This window comes from Vicia villosa, unplaced genomic scaffold (assembly GCF_029867415.1).
Source record: "Vicia villosa cultivar HV-30 ecotype Madison, WI unplaced genomic scaffold, Vvil1.0 ctg.000113F_1_1, whole genome shotgun sequence".
NCBI lineage: Eukaryota > Viridiplantae > Streptophyta > Magnoliopsida > Fabales > Fabaceae > Vicia > Vicia villosa.
The window spans coordinates 740,651-766,924 of record NW_026705021.1 but is presented as its reverse complement, the minus strand read 5'-3'; the positions used below and the strand labels follow the sequence as shown (position 1 = coordinate 766,924).

The 26,274-nt window shown below is 38.0% G+C and overlaps 1 protein-coding gene across 2 annotated transcripts; it reads left to right on the top strand.

The window, feature by feature from the left end:
* Positions 1-14,609: 14,609 nt before the first annotated feature.
* On the top strand, positions 14,610-21,784 carry LOC131624277 (uncharacterized). Of its 2 annotated transcripts, none has more exons than XM_058895225.1 (4): positions 14,610-14,993; positions 15,868-15,935; positions 16,750-16,843; positions 19,837-21,784. In XM_058895225.1, exon 4 carries the CDS (start codon positions 19,844-19,846, stop codon positions 21,761-21,763), a length of 1,920 nt encoding a protein of 639 aa, XP_058751208.1. In that variant the 5' UTR covers positions 14,610-14,993; positions 15,868-15,935; positions 16,750-16,843; positions 19,837-19,843; the 3' UTR covers positions 21,764-21,784. The 2 variants fall into 2 exon arrangements, with proteins under 2 accessions (XP_058751208.1, XP_058751207.1); XM_058895224.1 differs by having other exon boundaries at positions 19,299-21,784.
* The last annotated feature ends 4,490 nt before the right edge of the window (positions 21,785-26,274 follow it).

The window sequence follows — 26,274 nt, the reverse complement described above, 5'->3', positions numbered from 1 at the left end:
AAAATGACAAGACGTTTTGAAAGTGGAGTCATAAATGATTATGACGTTAGTCAGTTGTCTTGGAACTCCAAGAAGTGAGTAAAACGAAATCTCATCATGACAAGAAACGCCTATTTCTCTTGTTTTCGAAATAGGCGTTTATTGGTGGCAATTTGTTGGCTGAAGATTTTGTTTAGAAAGAATATTCTTTGAAGAGTTAGAATTCGAAGGAAGATGGTTACTGATGACCATTTCTGAGATTAAAAATGGCTACTGATGGCCATGTTTCGAGAATGATTGTTTGAGTTGGAACGAAGATAGTTAGAGTTGGAGCTAATTCGAAGAGGGTTATCTTTGAGACTTAAACGTTTTACGAAATACGTAAGGTACTGAGGCTTAACGTGTTTTTCGTGGCATTCTCGGTTCTGATCACGTTGCCACGCGTCGAAAGAGGATTCAGGCGGGAGGATTTGAATTTCGAAGTAGTCTGTGTAACCGCACAAGGACAGATGGCATCCCAGGGATTCTTGTGAGCAACGTGGCATCAGATTAGTGTAGGACCGTTAGGGTCGAAATTAGTATAAATAAGGGTCTTAATGTTAGGATTCCGTGTGTTCATTTTTACAAATCACTCACAAATTACTCAAGTACCAAGTTTTAAGAGAAAGAGTTTGCTGAGAAATGTACGTATGACACCAACACCATTTTAAATACATTTGTATCTTTCTTTATTCAAGTATCTTTTCAATTCCTTTTCTTTTCTTTGTTTAACTTTCATTTCGAAGCACTTTACATTTCTGCATTTTACATTCTTGCACGTTATATTTCTGCACTTTACATTCCTGCAATTTACATGCTTTTGTTTACATTTCTTTTGTCGAAAGTCATATTAACATATATAACAAGTGTTGTTTTTAAGTGAATATTCATTCAATCACATCACAAACATGTTTTCTTGAAGTCAGAACAAACAAACATGAATCAAATCATATCGAGAGGCAATTGTTTGACTACGTCCTAGGATCAATCTAGTCGATCCTGCGAGTAACCAAAGTATATTTTATAGTTTGGAGGACTAGAGGTTGTTTACCGGAAATCACCGTAAACAGTAGCATCCATTAGTGAAGCCATATGCACAAAATTGCAAAGTTTCAAATTGTACATGACCTATAATTTTACTTTATGAGGCCAACTTTGAACAAGCATAACTCCTAGCTCAAAATGAATTTCGAGAAGGTTGAGTACAATTTGGAAAGCCCTTAATATGTACTTCAATTCATTAGTTTGGAGTTTTTCCAAAATCATTTGGGAAATTTGTGTAAAACAGGCCCAAAGTTTGAAGAAAACTAGGTCAAAATACTTAGAATTTTTCTAAGTTTTTCATGACCTATAACTTCCAAAGTCCATATCTCTTAAATGATTGATCTCTTGAAGAAAGTTCCTTTGTGAGAATTTGTTTTATTTGATGAGATCTACAACTTTCATGTTGGAAGTTTTTTGAGTTGTGTAGGTGAAATTTTGAGATCCATGAACTAGGTCAAAAATGCACTTAGTTTGACTTTTGTTGACTTTTTGATCCTTGATGAATTTTCTTGATTTTCTTTGGTCAAATGACTTCAATAATCATATATTGATGATATTGATCCTTAAAGGTCATGGTTTGACTAAAAAACTTGGAAGTCAAAGGTGATCTTGTACAATTGACTTTTTCCAAATGAAGTGAAATTTTGGACTTTTGTGATGAATCAAGTTCTCATCCTCAAATGAGTGATGTGAATGGATTATATTAAGGTGATAGAAGTTCTTGAGCCATGTTTTGAGTTTTGGATCCATGTCCTGATTAAAAGTCAACTGTCCAGGTGAATTAGGTCAAAAACCCTAATTGTCGACCAGATGAAATTGATGACTGTGGATCTTGAATTGAAGTGAAATGCCCTGTGGATATTGTCACATGGATTATTTGAAGATGATTGAAGCCTTTGAGTGATGCCCTGGAGCTTTTTAGGGTTTCCCAAATGTGGTCCCTGATTGCAGCCCTTGATGGGCTCAAAACCCTAAATTGGTGATCTGAGCAAACTTGAGTCCTGATGACTGGTGTCTAATCAATCATAGGTGAATAGAATGAAGCTTTTGAGTCCTATGATTGTATTGGAGACTAATCCTTTTATTGATTGATCCTTTGCCTGAGCTCTCTTGTCTTTGAACATCCTCGATTGAGTACCAGGTGAATAAGTGACTGTTATGAGTATCTGCTTTGAATTTGATGCAAAGTATGGAGATGTGACATCTCATGGGGGTTCAAAATTAGGGTATGACAGATGCCCCTATTTAAGTTTCTTTCGTCCGGAGGGAGAAAGATTGACATCTTGGTCTCTCCTGCGCGAAAGAGACTTAAATATTAAAGAGTGCCCGAATTTTGGGCGTCCATGAGATGTCGCAGTGATAACAAAGTCCTCGTGCATGACTTGATCCCGTTGACGCGCTTGGTGGAGGATAGGGAGATAAACTCCGATAGAAAATGTGTTGCGGATTCTAGTGAATGGTTAGCAATGCAAAATGCTCGACCCATCTTCTTTGACTAAGTTTTTACTTCTTAGAAAAAGGTAAACAACTTCTTCTCGTTTCGGATGTCTAAATCGCGAAACTGGATTCTGCTTGCAATTTTTTGGACAATATCTCAGATAAAGAGAGAATTTCCAAAGGTTTGTTTCCTCATCAAACTTCTCGCCAGCACTTGGAGGAGAGATACCATTTGATGGTAAATAAGAAACTTCATCATCTTTTGGAAGATATCTCTGATAAAGAGAAAATCTCCAAGGGTTTGTTTCCTCATCAAACTTCTCACCAACACTTGGAGGAGAGATACCATTTGATGGTAAATAAAAAACTTCATCATACCTTCCTTCAACTTAACGTCTTCGAAGGAATACCATATGATTGTGCGTCCTTTTGAGGAGCTAATGACTTTGCCTGAAAGTGGACGAACTGTCTTCGGGAAGAAAACTAGCATTCATCGACTTATGCTGAGAAAGTCTCGGACACGAACAAACTGTCTTCCAGAGGAGGACTACCATTTGTCGATCAGCTGGGGAGATTGCGGAGATGAACAAACTATCTTTCGGAGAAAGATTACCATTTGCCGGTTCCGGAAATGGACAAACTATCTTGCAGTGGAAGACTACCATTCGTCGGTTTGCTGAAGGGATCCAAAAGTAGACAAACTATCTTCCGGAGAAAGACTACCATTCGTCATTCCAATGAGGACAAACTATCTTCCAAAGTAAGATTACCATTTGTCAATTCCATAAAGGACAAACTATCTTCCAAAGTAAGATTACCATTTGTCAATTCCATAAGGACAAACTATCTTCCAAAGTAAGATTACCATTTGTCAATTCCATAAGGACAAACTATCTTCCAAAGTAAGATTACCATTTTTCAATTCCATAAGGACAAACTATCTTCCAAAGTAAGATTACCATTTGTCAATTCCATAAGGACAAACTATCTTCCAAAGTAAGATTACCATTTGTCAATTCCATAAGGACAAACTATCTTCATGAGGAAGACTACCATTTGTTGATTCAGCTGAGGAACCTGAACTATCTTCTTGACGAAGACTACCATTCATTGACTCCATTGGGGAGTTAACAAACTGTTTTCGAGGGGAGGAAAACCGCCATTTGCCAACTGCTAGGGGAACAAATTGTCTTCCTTTGAAAAAAAGACTGCCATTCATTGATCTTTCTGAGGAATTCCTAAACGAGATGAACTGTCTTCGCGAAGAAGGCTGCCATTCATTGATTCTGCTTAAGGGAAAGGAAGTGAGAAAACTGTCTTCTGTTGAAAGATACTGCCATTTGCTGACTGTGTTGGGAAATTCAAAAGTGGTCAAACTATCTTCCAGAGAAGACTGCCAACTATCGATTTTGTCCGAGAATCCTAATTAGGGGGGATTCCAAAAGTGGACAAACTATCTTCATGAGGAAGACTACCATTTGTCGACCTTGCTCGGGAATAACAACAGTATTGAACAAACTATCTCTTTGAGGGAGATTACCGCTTTCCGGCTTGTTGGGGAATCCTTGTGTATGAACCGTCATCATGAAGAGGAAGGTTGTTTCACAACTCGTAGGGGAAACTTGAGCAGATGTCCAAGTGACTAGAGTAATAACAGGATCAAAGCCTCTACTAGTCAATTTTAATTATGCAGACATATGACATAATGCGTGAAGCATGCATGAGTGTTATGATGATTATAAAGTGTAAAGTGAACGTGAATAGAACTGTCGCGGATGTGAAATCATGTGACTTGAATTTTTGTTGATCAGAAGATGTCTTCTTCTTGCTGTTTTGCACTCCATCGGGGATACCGGGTCACCAGTTGTCCGCTGTTAGAAGTGAGTGAAATGATTTTAAATGAATATCCGTTATCGGGAGATGTTCGCAAAGCGACCTCATGGGGAAATTTATTCCCGGAGTCTCAACCGTTCTTGGAGCAACTGCTTGCGTTCTTCCTATTGTTTGTAAACCTTAGAAAGAAATTTTCACCTTTATTTTTTTTTTGCAAGTAAATTCATTTTATTTTATGAAAACATTTGTTTCAAGAAAAATGAATGTTAAACTTAAAAACGCATTTTAAGAAACTGAATAAGACTCGATTGCAAAGAAAAGGCACAGGGCTCAAATTATTATTTATGGAATGGTGATCAGCCAAATGCTTGATCCCATGGAGTATTTACAAAGTTGGAAATTGGTAATTTTTTCGGGAAAAGGGCTACGATGAAACGTGACGACCGTTATCTTTCTCTTCCACTCTGAGTTGCGCTGTATTTGTGCTTCGTAGAAGATGACCTACTGATGATGAATACTCCGCTATGGACTTCGAATGATCAAGTTGGTCCTGAACACAGTTACTTGCCATATATCCCTAACTTTTGCGTAAACTACCCCTTTCGGGTTTTAAGTCTACCGAGATTAATTATATATATATTATTTTTTTTATGTCTCTAATTTTTGCCTGAATCGCCCTTTCGGGTTTTCGATTCACCGAGACGCTCTTTTTTGCCTAAGTCGCTCTTTGCGAGTTTTCAACTTAGCGAGCTGTTTTTTTTTAATTATTTAGGCGAAGTATTTCTTGACTGCGTCGACGTTCACAGGACGGATGAATTCTTCTCCATCCATAGTTGTGAGTATTAAGGCTCCTCTTGAGAAAACTCTCTTGACCACGTATGGGCCATCATAATTGGGAGTCCATTTCCCTCTCGAATCTGTGAGAAAAGATTGAATCTTTTTGAGTACAAGGTCGCCTTCTTTAATTGTGCGAGGTCGAACCTTTTTGTTGAAAGCTTTCTTCATTCTTTGTTGATATAGCTGTTTGTGGCATAAAGCTGACATGCGCTTTTCTTCGATTAAGTTCAATTCATCGAATCTGCTTTGACACCACTCGGCTTCTGTTAATTTTGCCTCCATCAAGACTCTCATTGATGGGATCTCGACCTCTATGGGTAAGACTGCCTCCATGCCATACACAAGGGAGAAAGGAGTTGCTCCAGTTGAAGTACGTACAGACGTACGGTAACCATGAAGAGCAAACGGGAGCATTTCATGCCAATCTTTGTAAGTGATGACCATTTTCTGAATGATTCTCTTGATGTTTTTGTTAGCTGCTTCTACAGCTCTATTCATCTTTGGTCTGTAAGGAGATGAGTTGTGATGTTCAATCTTGAATTCTTCACAAAGTTCCTTCATCATTTTGTTATTCAAATTTGACCCATTGTCAGTGATTTTCCTGCTAGGAATGCCGTAGCGACATATGATGTGATTCTTGATAAACCTGACGACAACTTGTCTTGTGACGTTTGTATATGAAGCTGCTTCAACCCACTTAGTGAAATAGTCTATGGCTACCAAGATGAAGCGATGTCCGTTGGACGCTTTTGGCTCGATCATTCCAATCATGTCGATTCCCCACATGGAGAAAGGCCAAGGGGAAGAAAGTATGTTGAGAAGAGATGGTGGCACGTGAATTCTATCGGCGTAGATCTGACATTTGTGACACCTCTTTGCATACTGGTAGCAATCTGACTCCATCGTCAGCCAATAATATCCTGCTCTTAGTATTTTCCTTGTCATGGTGTATCCATTGGTGTGAGTACCAAAGGAACCTTCATGTATTTCTCTCATAAGTGTTTCTGCTTCGTTTCTATCGACGCATCTGAGCAGAACCATGTCGAAATTTCTCTTGTACAGAACATCTTCATTCAGGAAGAATCTGCCAGCTAACTTTCTCAAAGTTTTTCTATCTTTCTTTGATGTCCCAAGAGGGTACACTTGTCTTTGGATAAAGATTTTGATGTCATGATACCACGGTTTGTCGTCGATGATTGCTTCTACTGTGAAAACATGAGCGGGCCTATCCAGGCGCATGACATCGATCCTAGGAATGTCATTCCAATGATTTATCCTAATCATGGAAGAGAGTGTGGCTAATGCATCAGCCAAGTTGTTTTCTTCACGAGGAATGTGATGAAAATCTACCCTGTCGATGAATGGTAACAATCTTCTCGCATAGTCTTTGTAAGGGATTAGCCCAGGTTGGCGTGTTTCCCATTCTTCTTTGAATTGATTGATGACCAAAGTAGAATCTCCACTACGCCAAATATGATCTTTTGCAGCACCCCTACGAGAGCGCTTTTAGGGAAAAGCGCTCTTATAGATTTCGCTAAAAACAAAACAAAAAAAACAAGGGAAAAAGCGCTGGTAAATGGTGGGGGTACGAGAGCGCTTTCTAGAAAGCGCTGGTAAAGGGGGGGGGGGGTACGAGAGCGCTTTCTAAAAGCGCTCTTATAGGGGGTGGGTATGAAAGCGCTTTCTAAAAGCGCTCTTATAGGGGGTGGGTATGAAAGCGCTTTTAAAAGCGCTCTTATAGGGGGTAGGTACGAAAGCGCTTTTAGTAATAAAGCGCTGGTATAAAGGGGCATATGAAAGCGCTTCTGAAAAGCGCTCTAGTAGCCTTTTTTTAAATTTATATTTCATAAAATTAAAACACCCTATTTGTTTCAGAAAACAAAAAAGGGTCTTCTTCTTCCTCGCTCATCACCCAGTCTCTCACATCTCTCGTTGTCTCTCACAAACCTTTAACTCTCTCTCTACAACACATCTCTCGCCGTCTCTCACAAAACAACTTGCCGCCGCCTCCGTTCGTACTCCCTCCGCCGCCCACTGTTCGTATTCCCTCCGACGGTTGCAGTTGCAGAGCTGCCGTTCGTACTCCCTCCGTCGTCGTACTCCCAAAACAACTAGCCGCCGCCGCCGTTCGTACTCCCTTCGAGAAAAAACGCAGGTTCGAACCCTATCCCTATGAACTGATTTTGGATTTGTGTTTGGTATTTCATACCTTGTTACTTTCTGATGGCAATGTCAAAAAGAAGTTCTGCTATTGTGGTTTTGTGGATTGTACTGCTATTGTGGTTCTGCTATTTTGGATTTGTATTTGGTTTTGTGGATTTGTATTTGTGGATTGTACTGCTATTGTGGTTCTGCTATTTTGGATTATACTGTTTTGGAATTCTTGCTGGCTAGAGTTGGAGGACAGATTTTTGTTTGTTTGAAGGGTAGAGAGTGTTTCTAATGCAGGTTGATTGTTGTTTGTGGTACTGCATTTGGGATAAATTCAATTCTATCTCTTTGCTCACTTATTTCTAATGTTTGCAACTTTTCCTATTTATACTTTAGAGTTGAGCATTTGAGTGCAGTATTTCAGACTTGTCCTCTGTTGTTTTTTCCACTACTTTTAACTCATAAAAATGCTTTGAAATGTGGTTGTACGAAGGTATATAGATGCAGGAATTTTGGTGTTGCTTTAGTGATTGATAATGTGAATTGTATTGCTTATTTGGTGGACATTTGATGCTGGAAATTTCTATGATGGTTGGTGGTGTTGTTAACATGTAAATTGAGAGAATGATGAGTTTCAATGGTGTTGAAATGCTGGAAATTAAATGGACAATTGATAATAGTGTTGTTTTGAGTTCATTGCAACTTGTTAGAGCATGAAAAATGGTAATGACATTAGTGTTTTGGTGCTAATTAGAGCAGGTCGAGCAGCTGAAAATTAATTGGTACCATGTTTATGTGAATTATTGTGCATTTTAAATAATTGAGTTCTAGATTGGGTTTATTTTGATATTTGTTAGTAGTGGTGTATTTAACTGCATCGTGTATATGTTTAATTTTACAGTTACTTTGAAGTCTCTGGTTTCTACTTGTACAACGCCGATTCAAACCTACCCATCTCCCACATCAAGTCTAACTCAGGTTACTATCCCTTTCTTCTTGCTTATAATTTGTTGTTTTCTGCTTAATTTCAATTTCAATTTATATGAGAACCATAACTTGAAGATGATGGATTATTATATTAGAGGGTATTTCTCAACTGTTTCTACTTTTTATTTTTAAAAAAATAATCTTTTATACTATATTACTTTCATATTTTATGATATTTTTGTAGTTTAACAAATATATCATTTTTTTCTTACGCTTTCCATTCAATCATGTAGGAGAGAGAAAGTTCAAACTTTCTTGAAAAACAATATTGATTAGATACTAATTTTAACTAAACAATCGATTTCAATTAAACAAAATTATTATATTGCTTATAAAAAATTATTATTATATCAATTACAACTAAATTAGTTATACAACTATCAATTTCTTCCTATCTAGATTTCCTCTTTTATTTATTTTTATAGATTTTTGAGCAAACAATTTGCTTTGGGAGATTTGACCCAGTTTTGACGTATTTTTTGCAATTTAGTGTCTCTCAATCCATTTTTTGGTTTGTGAACTTATATTACCTTGAAATAAGGTAATGTCTTCTTTAAGAAATCGGGTATTCTGATTAGGTATTCTGATTAGGTATTCTATTATTCACACTTTATAGGATCTCACTAGGTATTTTGATCAAGACATAATGATGATAGCTATTTATTATCTTGACAGAATTCCTTAGTACCTGATAGAGAAACCAAGAAGCATTTGTTTAGCTTAATTAAGTCATGGATAAGACATGGATGAGATCAAACCGATTGTCGAAAGAGTACGAGAAAGGGGTATGGAAATTCGTTGAGTTTGCGGTTGCGCACTCCGAAGACCCGCTTCGAATGCCGTGTCCTTGCTTGGGTTGCTGTTATGGGGATAAGGTTGACGGGAAAAAGTTGGGATCCCATTTACTACGGTTTGGAATTGATAGAAGTTATACATGTTGGACAATGCATGGTGAGAAAAGTAACGGGAATGCTGGGTCGAGTTGTAATAGGAAGTATGCTTCAAACGACGATTGCATAGACACATACGATTGCGATCGAGTCGAAGAGATTGCAGAAGCGCTTGAAGAAGATCTTGCGGATTGTCCCAAAATGTTTGAGAGGTTGGTAAGCGATGCAGAGAAACCGTTGTATGATGGTTGTTCAAAATTCACAAGATTGTCTGCGGTGTTAAAGTTGTACAACTTAAAGGCGGACAATGGATGGTCGGATAAAAGTTTCACAGAGTTATTAGCCCTTATGAAAGATATGCTACCAGAGGATAATGTTCTTCCCAATCGAACGTATGAAGCCAAAAAGATGTTGTCCTCTATTGGCATGAGCTATGATAAGATACATGCATGTCCAAACGATTGCGTTTTGTTTCGAAACGAGTATGCAGCGTTGAATGAGTGTCCTAAATGTGGTACCCCTCGATATAAGAAAAAGTTGTCTCCTGCTAAAGTCTTATGGTATTTTCCTATAATTCCGAGATTTAGACGCATGTATCGTAGTGAGACCGATTCAAGACACTTGACTTGGCATGCAGATGAAAGAATTATTGATGGAAAGTTGCGACATCCGGCAGACTCACCACAATGGATGAAAGTTGATACTGAATATCCTGAATTTGGAAAAGAAGCAAGAAACCTTCGGTTGTCATTGTCTACTGATGGAATGAACCCGCATGGTATTCAAAGTATCTCGCATAGCACATGGCCTGTGATTCTTATGATCTATAACCTACCTCCGTGGCTATGTATGAAGTGTAAGTACATGATGTTATCTATGCTAATTTCTGGGCCTAAACAACCAGGGAATGACATAGATGTATACTTGGCACCCTTAATCGAAGATTTAAAGTTTTTGTGGGAGAACGGTGTGGAGGTTTACGATGGGTATAGGAAGGAAAGTTTCAACTTGAGGGCGATGTTGTTTGGAACAATTAATGATTTTCCAGCATACGGAAATCTATCCGGGTACAGCAATAAAGGTCAAAAGGCGTGTCCCGTTTGTGAAGATGAAACCGATACGACACGATTGGAGCTTTGTCAGAAGAATGTCTTTCTCGGCCATCGTAGATTCTTAAATTCTAATCATCACTACCGTGGGTGGAGAAAAGCATTCAACGGAAAGGCCGAACACGGTACAGCCCCGCCTTTTTTGTCAGGTGATCAAATTTTTGAAAAGGTGAAAGATGTGAGCACTCAGTTTGGCAAGCCTTTTGCACATTCACTTGTCAAGGGTGGGTGGAAGAAGAAGTCAATTTTTTTTGAACTTCCATATTGGAAGACGTTGTACGTAAGACATTTCCTGGATGTTATGCATATTGTAAAAAATGTATTTGACAGCGTCATAGGTACGTTACTCAATATACAAGGAAAGTCTAAGGATGGCCTTAACATAAGGAAGGACATGGTAAACATGGGAATGAGAACTGAATTGGGACCCGTGACGAAAGGAAGACGAACATATCTGCCACCTGCTGTTTACACTTTATCTAGAAAGGAGAAGAAAACATTGTGTAAGTTTCTCAGTGAAGTTAAAGTTCCAGAAGGCTACTCTTCAGATATTAGAAGACTTGTGTCCATGAAAGACCTCAAGTTAAAGAGTTTGAAGACGCATGATTGTCATGTTATAATGGAACATTTTTTACCAATAGGTATACGTTCTATTCTTCCAGAAAAAGTAAGAAGCGCAATAACTAAGCTGTGTTTCTTCTTCAGGTCAATTTGCAGTAAGGTGGTCGATCCCGCGATCTTACCAACATTGCAAAAAGAGATAGTTGTTACTTTATGTGATCTTGAAATGTATTTTCCTCCCTCGTTTTTTGACATAATGGTTCATCTAGTCGTGCATCTTGTGAAAGAGACACAATTGTGCGGACCAGCTTATATGAGATGGATGTACCCTGCTGAACGTTATATGAAAATATTAAAAGGGTACGTGAAAAACAGAAGTCGACCGGAGGGCTGTATTGCGGAACGATACGTTGTTGAAGAAGCGGTTGAGTTTTGTACTGAATATCTGTCAAATGTTCAATCTATTGGACTCCCTAAGTCTCATATTGTCGAAAAAAAAGAAGGAAAAAGGCTAATTGGAAATAAAGTTGTGACAGTATCAATGGTCGAACGGGATCAAGCGCACTTGTATGTTCTGCACAATGAGATTGAGGTTGAGCCGTATGTTGAAATGCACAAGATTGTTCTCCGAGATTTAAATCCAAATAGAAATGAGAACTGGATAGTACGAGAGCACAATCGAAGTTTCATACCGTGGTTTAGGGATCATATTTATTCAAAGTATCGTTCAGATCCTGCTTCAGTAACAGAAAGGTTGAGATGCTTAGCCTATGGTCCAACTGTAATTGTGCTTTCTTATAGCGCATACGCAATTAATGGATACACATTTTATACCAAAGAACAGGATGATAAAAGTACTATGCAAAATAGTGGTGTTACCTTGGTGGCTGAAGCAATGCACATATCAAGTGCGAATGACTTAAATCCGAAATTTGCACATACACTCATACATTCGGTAATATTCCCTCATCCGATATATTATTTAATTAGTCCCACAATATAATTTATTTACACATTTCAATGAAAATAATCTAATGTTTATTATGTTTTTATTTAAGGTTGTTGTATGACAGAGTGTTGCGCGGGACTCCGTTGTCTAACAGATTCCGTTTCGTGTCTTCCGCCCACTGCAGCGGAATGGCAATTGATTCGGAACCGGAATCAGTTAGACAGTGCTTAGTAGATAGATTCATGTCCACCGGCAATACAGAATGTCTGCATCTTTGGGCGTATAATACTCGACCAGTAGGGTTAGTTTCTCATTCTTTGTTCATCTAATCTCTGTTTCTTTTGTGTATAGCAAAATTTTCATATAACCTATTGTTTTTATTTATAGAGCACACTGGTTGCTGCTTGCTATCAACCCTATAAGGGAAGTCGTGTATTATCTGAATTCGGTAAATGGTGAATGGACCAATTATCCGGCCATGAAGGACATCGTTGATTTGTAAGTGGGATCGTTCTAAATATATATTCGTGTATATTTATATATATATATTTACTTATTTGTGGGATTGATCTAAACATATGCTTTTATATATTTGTTAATTAGATCAATACAAGTGTTCCGAAGTCAACGGGACGCACAGGTATCCCGAACTAAATCTAGCAACATTACTTGGATCCAAGTGCAGGTACATTATTTTTCACAATGTTGCTTATAATATATTTATGCTACTTGATAAAACAATGCACAACTATAGAATCTTATTTGTTTTTCTATGTAGTGCCCGCAACAGAAAAACAGTTACGATTGCGGATACTTTGTATTGAGGTTTATGAAAGAAATCCTTCAGGCAAATCAATTAGAGATTCCGATCACGGTATGAATTTATAACTTAAGATAATTTCATATAATTTATTACATTTAACTAAATGTATCATTCATATTTTGTTTTTGTTTTGTAGTACCTTGACGAATTCCGTGCCACTGGATACCCGAGACTTAAGTTGGAAGAAATAAAAGAGGATTTGTGTCATTTTTATATTAAGCGCTTTTTCATGTAGGATTTGTGTCGAATTGAAGTATATTGATGTTGTAATGATGTATATATATAATATTGGATATTATAATGGTATTATATTAGTATATATATATATTGTCTTACTGATGGCTGAAATAATATCGTCGAAAATAAATTACAGGTCGAAAATATTACAGGCTGAAAACATATTACAGGTCGAAAATATTACAGGTCGACTGGGAGGATTAAATTACAGGCTGCACATTAAAATACCTCATTTAGCTACTAAAGCGCTTTTTAAAAAAGCGCTCTTAAAGGACAACATACTAAAGCGCTTCTATTTAAAAGCGCTGCCAAAGATTACTAAAAAAGCAAAAAAAAAAAAAAAAAAACAACATACTAAAGCGCTTTTGTAAAAGCGCTCTTATAGGGGGGGCTATAAGAGCGCTTTTTCTGGAAAAAGCGCTCTTAAAGCCCACCCTATAAGAGCGCTTTTACAAAAACGCTTTAGTATGTTGCGTTTTTTTTTTAATTTTTTCTCTCACAGGTGGGCCTATCACAGCGCTTTTCTGGAAAAAGCGCACTTAAAGGGGGGCCTACCAGAGCGCTTTTACCTGAAAAGCGCTCTTAAAGGGGGGCCTACAAGAGCGCTTTTTCCAGAAAAGCGCTCTTATAGGGGGGCCTACCAGAGCGCTTTTAAAAGCGCTTTCGTAGCCTATGCCAGCGCTGGCTTTGGCAGCGCTTTAAAGCGCTGTTAAAGGCCAGAAAAAGCGCTTTAAAAGCCCTTCCTCGTTGTAGTGCTCCGTATACATCCAAGTGTTTGATTCTTAGATCCACGGCTTCTTCGAGACCCATGATGCAAGCTTCATATTCGGCCTCATTGTTTGTGCACTTGAAAGTTAATCTGGCGGTAAATGGAATGTGGGTACCTTGAGGTGTAACAATGATTGCCCCAATTCCTCGTCCATAAGCATTGACGGCTCCGTCAAAGATCAAGCCCCATTGGGATCCTATCTCAGGTCCTTCGTCTGGTAGTGGCTCGTCGTAATCTTTCATCTTGAGGTACATAACGTCCTCGTCCGGAAAGTCAAAACTGGTTGATTCATGACCATTGAGTGGATGGTGAGCCAGGTGCTCAGCTAGGATGCTTCCTTTCACGGCTTTCTGAGCGTGATACTCAATGTCGTATTCTGATAACAACATCTGCCAACGGGCAGTTCTCCCAGTTAAGGCAGGATTTTCAAAGATTTACTTGATTGGATCCATATGGGAGATCAAACAAGTAGTAGGTCGATTTAGGTACTGGCGAAGATGATTGGCAGCCCAGGCCAAAGCACAACAGATTTTCTCGAGCATGGAGTAGCGGGACTCACAGTTAGTGAATTTCTTGCTCAGGTAGTAGATGGCATGCTCTTTTCTTCTCGTCTCGTCTTGCTGTCCAAGGACACAACCCATGGAATCTTCTAAGATGGTCAAGTACATTATCAAAGGTCTTCCTTCCACTGGAGGAGACAAGATGGGTGGTTCGAGCAGATATTCCTTAATGCTGTCGAACGCTTTCTGACAATCGTCTGTCCAGACGCAACATTGATTTTTCCGTAGAAGTTTGAAAATTGGAGCACAAGTTGCAGTCATGAGATATATGAATCTTGAGATGTAATTCAGACGTCCAAGAAAAAAATCAATTTGCGACACAAAGACAACGACAGTTCCATGAAAACCGCCTTCTTCCTTATATAACGATGGTTGCCACAACGGTTTTGGAAAACTGCCCCTGATACTCGCGACGGTTTTATGCCCAAGTGTCGTCCCCTTAAAGCTGCGACGGTTTTTGAACAGACGTGCCCTAATTTTTCAAACAGTGATAATGACTACGACTATTTATGAACTGTCGTCCCTCAAAGTTTTTACAACGCGCTTAATTGGAGAAGTTTGACGAAGAGGGCTGCGACTACTGATGAACCGTCGTCCCCCAAATATTGTATCGGCGCTACACTTAATTGGAGGAGGTGCTACGTATAATTGGAGGAAGAGGGAAAACATTTGTTTTTTATTTTAGGTTTTTGGGTATCTCTCAGCTCACGTCTCTCTCTCAGCTTCCAACAATGATTTCTGATTTTAGGGTTTTTGGGCTCACGCATCTCTCTCTCATCTTGATACAAGTAAGCTTCCTACAATTGTCCATAACCGTACCTCGGTGTCTCTCTTTCTAAAACCCTAAATTGTTTTTAATTTTATTTTTGCTTCTGTTTGTATCTAACGTTGTTGTCCTTGTAACTTCTAAAAACTTTCTTGCTTATGATTTGTATGTAATGTTGTTGTTCCTAAATGGGATTGAGGTACAAGTCTAGAAGATACTTGTTAGGTAAAATTCGTGTTTTATCTCTTTTAAAATTGTTCTTCACAAACAGATACGGTGGATTTTTACATTATTAAGGAAGACAATGAAATTTATGATTTATAAATAAGGAATACAAGCCTGAGAAGTACAGATCCCTCTAGAATTTTTGCTTACGATTTGTCTATAATATATATTTTAGTATTTTGATTCCAACAATTGATTTGTTACAATAAGTCCCATCTAGAAGATACTTGAAATCTTTATACTGCTTTTGGAAGTTATGTTGTTGTAGTTTTGGTTAGATTTTTGGATAAAAAATACTTGTTTGGAGAGTGATATCACGTCATATCAATCAAAGATTCAAATTTATCCATTATTAAAGATACTTGCATGATCATCTTTGTCCAATGTCTATTTCCATGTTTTAACTAGCTACCATATATGATTCAAGAATTACAGGGACATGTTTTTAGCCGTGTGACCTCTGCTCATGATTCTCATTTTTGGTGCCTTCTTTCTATTTGCATGTCTATTTACAAAATTCACTTTATATCTCAACTTCCACTTTTATATATATAGGTATTGCATTGTATATGTGATGGCTACTTTGTGATTTGACCACTAATGATCATATGTATGTTTCTATTTTTAAAAAAAATTGAATTTCTCAAAGTTCTGGATTTGTTTTGTTTTAGGTTGTTGAATAATAATTGTTCGAGTTATGTCATTTGATTAGAACTACCTCGGTCATCTTCTATCTAAGGTACTAGTAATTTTCCTTGCTTAAAATAGTTGATTTCAAATCATTTTCTAATTGTGTTTGGTTGTTAAATTGATGTTGGTATTAAGAGTGAATGCTAAACAATCCATTCTTTAGTACACAAGTTAAAAAGTTAAAAAAGTAACACTCTCGGTGAACAAGTTAAAAATGTCCACTGACTGTTTTGGTGTATTTTCAAACCATGTGTGCTAAGTTATTAGTCTCAAATCAGCTGAAGTCTCACTTGAGTAAAAGGAACAAGTTAACTGATATAATTGGTCCTTAGAAACACAATCTGCATCTTGGATACTAGATACTAAAATGTTCATGCAAAGTATTAGGAAGTATCATTAGATAGAATAATGATAGTAGTTATATAAGTTAGTCTATGTGATTAAAAAAAGAGAAGATCATAGCATGAATTCCTATTATACACTCCGGAACAAGTTAAATGATATCAATGAAGACATTTAGTCAAATAGTTTATAACTTACACTATTGTAATTCAGGTTTGCTGCCATAAAAAAGCCAATTTCAATGAAGAGATTATGTCACACTTATACTAAAAATTATAAAAACTAATAAGAATGATGTCCTAGTGTTAGGCAAATTTGTGTTCCATGTTTCTCTTGAACTTTACGTGCATGGTAAGTGAACTAGGTACAATACATGTTTGATTTGGTGGCGTTTACGATAACAAGTAATAAAAACTAGTATGTGATTTTGGAAACGGGTCAAGGCCAATCTCTGTTGTGTTTACCACATTGGAATATGTAATTTTTTCAATATTCTCATATGAACTTCATATTTTATGCAGGCTACACATTTTGGAGACAAGATTATACTTGAAGACATTTCATTGTTTTAAATTAAGTTGGTTGGACAAGTCGAAATTCTTGTTTTACACAAAGGTTAGAAAACATTCCATTATTTTAAATTAGCATTTAATTTAGAGTAAACAATAATTTATATCTTCAAATTCGAAGTGTTGCAATTTGTGGTGTAGCGGCTTATTAATTTCCTCTTTAAATGGTTGTTTCTGACCCAAATAAGAATCGGTTTAGTGACCCCATTATATTGTAATTTGTAACCTACATATATAGAAATAGATTTTGTCTGATTTCTCTAAAAATGTACTAACATCCCACCATTTATCATCATGTAATTCCTTAGAGTTGTCTAGTTTCCTCCAAGTGCAGTGAGAAGTGTATGCTTATAACAAGTAATAATTAAGGCATTTCTTGAATTGCCTTGACTTTGTCTGGATCTACTTCAATTCCTTGTTTGCTGACGATGAAACCAAGGAGTTTTCCTGAGTAGACACCAAAGGTACACTTGTTGGGATTCAAGCGAAGCTGAAACTTCCGTAAGCGTTGAAATAACTTTGTCAGATTCTGTATATGATCTTCCTCATTCTCTGATTTGGCAATCATGTCATCCACATATACTTCCACTTCCTTATGCATCATGTCATGGAAAAGTGTAGTCATGGCTCTTTGATATGTTGCCTGTAACGACTGTTTTTCTTTAATTATTTATTTATGTGAGTTATGTGAATTAAGTGTGAACTATGTGTTAATTATATGCTTAATTGATTTAAGGGTTAATGAACTTTTTCGTCCCTTTAAATATTTCAAATTTCATTTTTGGTCCTTCCAAAATTTTCCTTCAAGAAATCTCCCTTCAAAATTTTTCTTCCGAACTATTGGTCCCTAACGTCAAATTTCGTAGCTAATCAGTGGCTAAAGTCGTAGCTAATCTCTAGCAAATTTGACGTTAGGGACCAATAGTTTAGACAAAAAATTTTGAAGGGACAATTTCTTAAAGGAAAATTTTGGAGGGACAAAAAACAAAATCTGCAATATTTAGAGGGACTAAAAAGTTCATTAACCCTTGATTTTATGTTGTTTTATTTGGGGATTATTAGTAATAATATAAGATAGTAAGTGTTGTTGATTATTGGGCCTAAGTTGGTATTAGTAAGTGACGGGTGTTAGTTAGAGCCCATTAGTAATTTAAGATAGTAAGGGTTTAACTAAAACAAGGGTTTTAGAGGAAATAGAAATTAGAAGTTCATTTGGGGTTTTTGGTGAAAGAAGAGAAGAGAGGAGAGAAGAGGAGAATCTCAAGGTTGAAGATAGAGTTGGCTTCAATCCAAAACTTAAGGTAAGGGTGGGATTCTTTCATGCAAAAGGGATGTATGATGATGTTTTGGGTGGGGTTTTGATTGTATGTTGTTACCCATGATTGTGTAGAAGTTGAATAGAGATTGTTAGGGTTTATGTTAGACTTCTATGAAATTGTGAATTTAAGTATGATTGATGGTGTTATGATGTTAGAAGACCCATAATAGGTGTTATAATTGTGTTTATAACATGTATTCTATTGTTATTCGTGATGCTGTGTGTTTTCCAACTTGATTGGGTTGAGTTTAGGGGTTTTTGGATGGGTTTCGTATGCTGTTTTCTGTGTTTGGGGTTTTCTGAAAATCGCCAGTTGGCGCCGCGAACCATTGTTGGCGCCGCGAACTGCTTGGCAGAAAGTTAGGAATTTTTGGATTCGCTCAGTTCGCGCCGCGAACCCTGTTTTACAGAACCTTTTCCAATCTTTGAAATGATGTAACTTTTGAACCGTAACTCCTTTTTAAGTGCGGTTTGAACCTATGTGAAGCTATAATTGAGACCTTTCTAATGAATATGATTTAAGAATGCTTATAAACCTTTTTGAATCTTCCTTTAAATGAATTTGTTTGATATTATGATTTGTGTGGTGAGGTAGTGTGTGGTTGTATGATGATGCAACGTAGCGACGTGATTGGGAAGTGGTGAATTACTATAAAAGTAATGATGTTTAGTCGGTATTTGTGATGTATTGTGAATGTCGTGTTTGTTTGGATGTTGCATTCATTGAGTCACATCCATTGCATAAAGAGACGGTGGCCTTAATTGTAAAAAGCGATGGTGGCCTTAATGGCAATTAGCGACGGTGTGCCTAATGGCAAATCTTGAGATGTGGGAGTTTTACTCCAAATGGTACCACATGCATTTGCATAAGTCGAGTCACATGTGAATTGCATTTGAGTCTTATTTGATTATGGTGTTGTGACTTGATGAATATATGTTAAGTTGTGGTGAATTGATGATAAGATGTTGGTTGTGATTGTGTAGGAATTTTACTTATGAACTGTATATATTGTCATAGTTGAATTGATGACATGGTTACCGATTCTTAAGTTAATATTGTGATGAGAAGTGGTGACCAACGTATGATCTTTTCTCTTGCTTTGAACATTATCATACGTTTCTTTATAATGAATGATATCTCACCCCTTATGTTTGAATGTTACCCTCTGTTGGTAACGTGCAGGTAACGACGTGGAGTAGCTGTGTACCTTATAGCTCGAGTCGGTGTATCAATGCTCTGATACGTAGCACTCGGGGGGGATGTTTGCGATACTTGCTTGTGTCTCGTTTTATGTTGTTTATCTTTTCTTGAACTTTGATGTTATGTCTTGTGGAGACGTCTTGGACCTATTGTGCCATGTTGACAAGAATATAAGATTTGGATATTGTGTTGTTATTTGAATTCCGCTGCAATATGATGAAGTTGTTTGGATTTAAATGTTCGGTGAATTGTGAGTTTCCTCCGATATAAGTGTTATGTATCCATGTACTTTGAGCATGAATTGTAGTTTTGTTTAAGTCGAATATGTGACGCCTCAAATTAGTTGCTTGTTTCGATGTTTTATACTCTGTTTGCTCTTATTAATTGAGGGGTAGATTTGCGGTGTTACATTAGTGGTATCAGAGCAGGTCGGTCTTGTCCGGCCAAGTGTCGTGTCGTAGTATGGTCTAACAATCTTGTATTGTTGTTTTGTGCTGACTGTTTCTTTGTTATAATGAAGAGTTGAGATGGCGGGAAGGAATGATGATGCGATAGCTGCTGCTTTGGAAGCAATGGCTCAAGCTTTGGAGAACCAACCGAATGGTGGAGAGAGCGCTGCTTCTCGGAGTTTGGCTACCTTCCAAAGAGAGAACCCTCCTGTGTTTAAGGGAACTTATGATCCTGATGGCGCATTGACATGGCTTAAGGAGATTGAGAGGATTTTCCGTGTCATGGATTGCACTCCTAAACAGAAGGTTCGGTATGGGACTCATATGCTAGCAGTTGAGGCGGATGACTGGTGGCTAGAGACCCGTAGAAGACTGGAAGCGAGTGGTGAAGAGATCTCTTGGATGGTGTTTCGCATGGAGTTTTTAAGGAAGTACTTTCCTGAAGATGTCTGTGGCAAGAAGGAAATTGAATTCCTTGAGCTAAGTCAAGGGAACAAATCTGTTGTGGAGTATGCTGCTAAGTTTGGTGAATTGGCTAAGTTTTACCAATACTATGATGGACCGAATGGTGAGTTTTCCAAGTGCATTAAGTTCGAGAATAGGTTGCGTCGTGAGATTAAGAAAGCAATTAGTTACCAGAAGATTCGCATCTTTGCTGATTTGGTTGATTATTGTCGGATCTATGAAGAGGACAACAATGCTCATTATCGTGTGATAAGTGAGAAGAGGGGAAAAGGTTATCAAGGTCGTGGTAAGCCTTATGACGCTCCGAGTGGAAAGGGTAAGCAGAAAGTTACTGATGGCAAGAGAACTAGTGGGGGAGATGCACCTGCTGGTGTTACGTGCTTCAAGTGTGGCAAGGTTGGCCATAAGAGCACTATGTGTACTGCTGATGCCATGAGGTGTTACCGTTGTGGAGAGGTTGGACATACGCCACCCGCTTGCAAGCATAAGCAGATGGTGTGTTTCAACTGTGGTGAAGAAGGACATATTGGAAGCAAGTGTCAGAAGCCAAAGAAGGAGAAATCTAGTGGAAAGGTGTTTGCCTTGTCGGGAACTCAGACCACTAGTGAGGATTCACTCATCAGAGGTACTTGTTTCATTAATAGCATTCCTTTAATTACTATTATTGATACCGGTGCTTCTCATTGCTTTATATCTGCTAATTGTGTTAAACGATTGGGTCTTGTGTTGTCTGCTATGAACAGAGAGATGGTTGTCGATACTCCAACTAAGGGTTCGGTGACCACTTCTCTTGTGTGTTTGAAGTGTCCCGTGTCGATTTTTGACAGAGAGTTCCTTGTTGATTTTGTCTGCTTGCCGTTGAGAGTTTTGGACGTGATCTTGGGGATGAACTGGTTAGAGCATAACCGTGTTCACATCAATTGCTATGATAAGTCTGTGAGATTTTCTTCTCCTGAAGAGGAAAGCTTAGAGTTGTTATCGGCCAGACAGTTTCGTTTGTTGATGAAAGAAGATGTTCAAGTGTTTGCTTTGGTTGCATCAATGTCTTTTGAGAACCAAGCGATCATAGAAGAATTGAAGGTGGTGTGCGATTTTCCTGAAGTTTTCCCCGATGAAATTCCTGATGTACCGCCTGAGAGAGAAGTTGAGTTCTCTATTGAATTAGTACCTGGTACTAGACCTGTGTCTATGGCACCGTACAGGATGTCTGCTTTAGAATTGTCTGAATTGAAGAAGCAGTTGGAAGAATTGCTTGAGAAGAGGTTTGTGAGACCTAGTGTGTCGCCCTGGGGAGCTCCAGTGTTGTTGGTTAAGAAGAAAGATGGAAGTATGAGACTTTGTATTGATTATCGTCAGTTGAATAAGGTGACAATCAAGAACAAGTATCCACTTCCAAGAATTGATGACTTGATGGATCAATTGGTTGGTGCTCGTGTGTTTAGCAAGATCGATCTGAGGTCAGGTTACCATCAGATTAAGGTGAAAGATGAGGATATGCAGAAGACGGCTTTCAGAACACGTTATGGAAATTAGGAGTATTCCGTGATGCCCTTTGGTGTTACTAATGCACCTGGAGTATTTATGGAGTACATGAATCGTATTTTTCATGAGTATCTGGATTGTTTTGTGGTGGTGTTCATTGATGATATTTTAATTTACTCTAAATCAGAATCAGATCATGCCGAGCATTTGAAGTTGATATTGCAAGTCCTGAAAGAGAAGAAGTTGTATGCTAAGTTATCCAAGTGTGAGTTCTGGCTGAAGGAAGTTAGTTTTCTGGGGCATGTCATTTCTGGTGATGGCATTGCCGTGGATCCGTCTAAATTGATGTCGTGTTGAGATGGGAAACTCCTAAGTCGGCTACCGAGATTCGAAGCTTTTTGGGACTAGCTGGCTATTATAGAAGGTTCATTGAAGGTTTCTCTAAGTTAGCACTTCCGTTGACTAAGTTGACTTGTAAGGGTAAGGCTTTCGTGTGGGATGTTTCTTGTGAAGATAGTTTTACCGATTTGAAGAAAAGGTTGATGTCGGCACCGATTTTGATATTGCCTAATCCAGAAGAATCGTTTGTGGTTTATTATGATGCTTCTAAAATGGGTTTAGGAGGTGTGCTCATGCAAAAGGGTAAAGTTGTTGCTTATGCATCAAGACAGTTGAGAGTTCAAGAGAAGAACTATCCTACACATGATTTGGAACTTGCTGCTGTAGTTTTCGTGTTGAAGATTTGGAGACATTATCTTTATGGTTCTAGATTTGAAGTCTTTAGCGACCATAAGAGCTTAAAGTATTTGTTTGATCAGAAGGAATTGAATATGAGACAACGAAGGTGGTTAGAACTGTTGAGAGATTATGATTTCGGTTTGAATTATCATCCAGGAAAGGCTAATGTTGTTGCCAATTGCATGTGTCGGCAATGATGGTTAAGGAGTTAGAATTAATTGAGCAATTTCGAGATATGAGTTTGGTATGTGAAGTGACCCCTAAGAGTGTTCGACTGGGTATGTTGAAGATTAACAATGATTTTCTGGATAGTATCAAGGAAGCCCAGAAGTTGGATATGAAATTGGTTGATTCGATGATTGGAGTCGATCAAGCTGAGAATGGTGATTTTAAGTTAGATGCGCACGGTGTGTTGAGGTTTCGTGATCGGATTTGTATTCCTGATGATGTGGATTTGAAAAGAGCTATTCTTGAAGAAGGTCATAGGAGTAAATTGAGTATTCATCCAGGAGCTACAAAGATGTATCAAGATTTGAAGAAGTTGTTTTGGTGGTCCGGAATGAAGCGTGACATAGCTTAGTTTGTGTATGCATGATTGACTTGTCAGAAGTCGAATGTTGAACATCAGAAGCCTGCTGGTTTAATGCAACCGTTGGAAGTCCCGGAATGGAAATGGGATAGCGTTTCTATGGACTTCGTGACGGGTTTGCCAAATACCATGAGAGGACATGATTCGATTTGGGTGATTGTTGATAGGCTTACGAAGTCGGCTCATTTCATACCTATTAACATCACTCATCCAGTTGCGAGGTTGGCGGAGATTTATATCCGTGTGATTGTGAAGTTGCATGGTGTTCCTTTGTGTATTGTTTCGGATAGAGATCCGAGGTTCACTTCATATTTTTGGAAGAGTTTGCAAGAGGCATTAGGTTCTAAGTTGAGATTGAGTTCAACATATCATCCTCAGACCGATGGTCAAACGGAGAGAACGATTCAATCTTTGGAAGATTTATTGAGATCTTGTGTTCTTGAGCAAGGAGGTACGTGGGATACTTATCTTCCATTGATAGAGTTCACATACAACAATAGTTACCATTCGAGTATCGGTATGGCACCATTTGAAGCGTTGTATGGTCGGAGGTGTAGGACTCTGTTTTGTTGGCATGAATCGGGTGAAAGTGTAGTACTTGGACCTGAGATTGTTCGAGAAACTACCGAGAAGGTTAAGTTGATCCGTGAGAAGATGAAGACTTCACAAAGTAGGCAGAAGAGTTACCATGACAAGAGAAGGAAAGATTTAGAATTCCAAGTTGGTGATCATGTATTCTTGAGAGTTACGCTGGTTACCGGAGTGGGGAGAGCCTTGAAGTCGAAGAAACTCACTCCTCGTTTTATTGGACCGTATCAGATTTCAGAGAAAGTTGGTAATGTGGCGTATAGAGTGGCATTACCGCCTAATCTTTCGAATTTGCATGATGTGTTTCACGTGTCGCAACTTCGGAATTATATTTCTGATCCTTCGCATGTAATTCGTATGGATAATGTACAAGTGCGGGATATTCTCACGGTGGAGACTATACCGATAAGAATTGAGGATGGCGAAACGAAGGCACTTAGAGGAAAAGAGATTGCTTTGGTGAAGGTGGTTTGGTCGGGAACTACCGGTGAAAGTATGACGTGGTAATTGGAGAGCAAGATGCGCGAGTCGTATCCTGAGTTATTCGATTGAGGTAATTTTCGAGGACGAAAATATTCTAAGTGGGGGAGAGTTGTAATGACCGTTTTTCTTTAATTATTTATTTATGTCAGTTATGTGAATTAAGTGTGAACTATGTGTTAATTATATGCTTAATTGATTTTATGTTGTTTTATTTGGGGATTATTAGTAATAATATAAGATAGTAAGTTTTGTTGATTATTGGGCCTAAGTTGGTATTAGTAAGTGAGGGGTGTTATTTAGAGCCCATTAGTAATTTAAGATAGTAAGGGTTTAACTAAAACAAGGGTTTTAGAGGAAATAGAAATTAGAAGTTCATTTGGGGTTTTTGGTGAAAGAAGAGAAGAGAGGAGAGAAGAGGAGAATCTCAAGGTTGAAGATAGAGTTGGCTTCAATCCAAAACCTAAGGTAAGGGTGGGATTCTTTCATGCTAAAGGGATGTATGATGATGTTTTGGGTTGGGTTTTGATTGTATGTTGTTATCCATGATTGTGTAGAAGTTGAATAGAGATTGTTAGGGTTTATGTTAGGCTTCTATGAAATTGTGAATTTAAGTATGATTGATGATGTTATGATGTTAGAAGACCCATAATAGGTGTTATAATTGTGTTTATAACATGTATTCTATTGTTATTCGTGATGCTTGGTGTTTTCCAACTTGATTGGGTTGAGTTTAGGGGTTTTTGGATGGGTTTCGTATGCTGTTTTTTGTGTTTAGGGTTTTTTGAAAATCGCCAGTTCGCGCCACGAACCTTTGTTGGCGCCGCGAACTTCTTGGCAGAAACTTGGGAAAAACAGGATTCACTCAGTTCGCACCGCGAACCCTTGTTAGCGCCGCGAACTGCTTGGCAGAAAGTTAGGAATTTTTGGATTCGCTCAGTTCGCGCCGCGAACCTTGTTGACGCCGCAAACCCTGTTTTACAGAACCTTTTCCAAACTTTGAAATGATGTAACTTTTGAACCGTAACTCCTTTTTAAGTGCCGTTTGAACCTATGTGAAGCTATAATTGAGACCTTTCAAATGAATATGGTTTAAGAATGCTTATAAACCTTTTTGAATCTTCCTTTAAATGAATTTGTTTGATATTATGATGTGTGTGGTGAGGTAGTGTGTGGTTGTATGATGATGCAACGTAGCGACGTGATTGGGAAGTGGTGAATTACTATAAAAGTAATGATGTTTAGTGGGTATTTGTGATGTATTGTGAATGTCGTGCTTGTTTGGATGTTGCATTCATTGAGTCACATCCATTGCATAAAGAGACGGTGGCCTTAATGGTAAAAAGCGATGGTGGCCTTAATGGTAATTAGCGACGGTGTGCCTAATGGCAAATCTTGAGACGTGGGAGTTTTACTCCAAATGGTACCACATGCATTTTCATAAGTCGAGTCACATGTGAATTGCATTTGAGTCTTATTTGATTATGGTGTTGTGTGTAACGCCTGGAAAAATAAGTATATGCTTGATTTGGACGTTTGTGACGTTTATTGGAATTTTACCGTTTTTGGAGTAGTTTCAGTCGGTATTAGTTCGCGATGGCGGACTAATATTTAATTGAAGGTTTTCATATTTTTGATACTAGAAATATCATTAAGGTAATATTCCGCGTTTTGGGGGCGTTTGAACAATATTTGAGCGTAGGGGCATTTTGGTCATTTCCGCGGGGTAGATATTTTCTTTATAAGAAAGAGATATTTGTGAGAAAGGTAAAAGGGTGGAAAGAAAAAGAAGATAAAGAAAGGGAAGAGAGAAAGAAGAAGAGCAAAGATGGAGAGAAAGTGAAGAAGGGGATTTTGGAGAAGATGAAGAATCAAACCAAGGTAAGGGGGTGAATCTAATTTATCTTGGATGTATGATTCTTTTAGTCTTGTTCTTGTTCATCTTCTTCATCCTTTCCATGTTTTCCATTCTTGCTTGTTTTGTAAGAAGTTGTGATGTTTTCATGATATAGCAAGATTCAAACATGTCTTGGTTGGTATTTTGTATAGAATCATATCCTTGTTGTGTTATGGTGATTGATCGTGCTTTCTTTTGCATTTCCATGGCTTGATTGAGTTTGAATAAAATGTTAGGTTTTGAGAAATATTGATGAATCAACCATGAAAA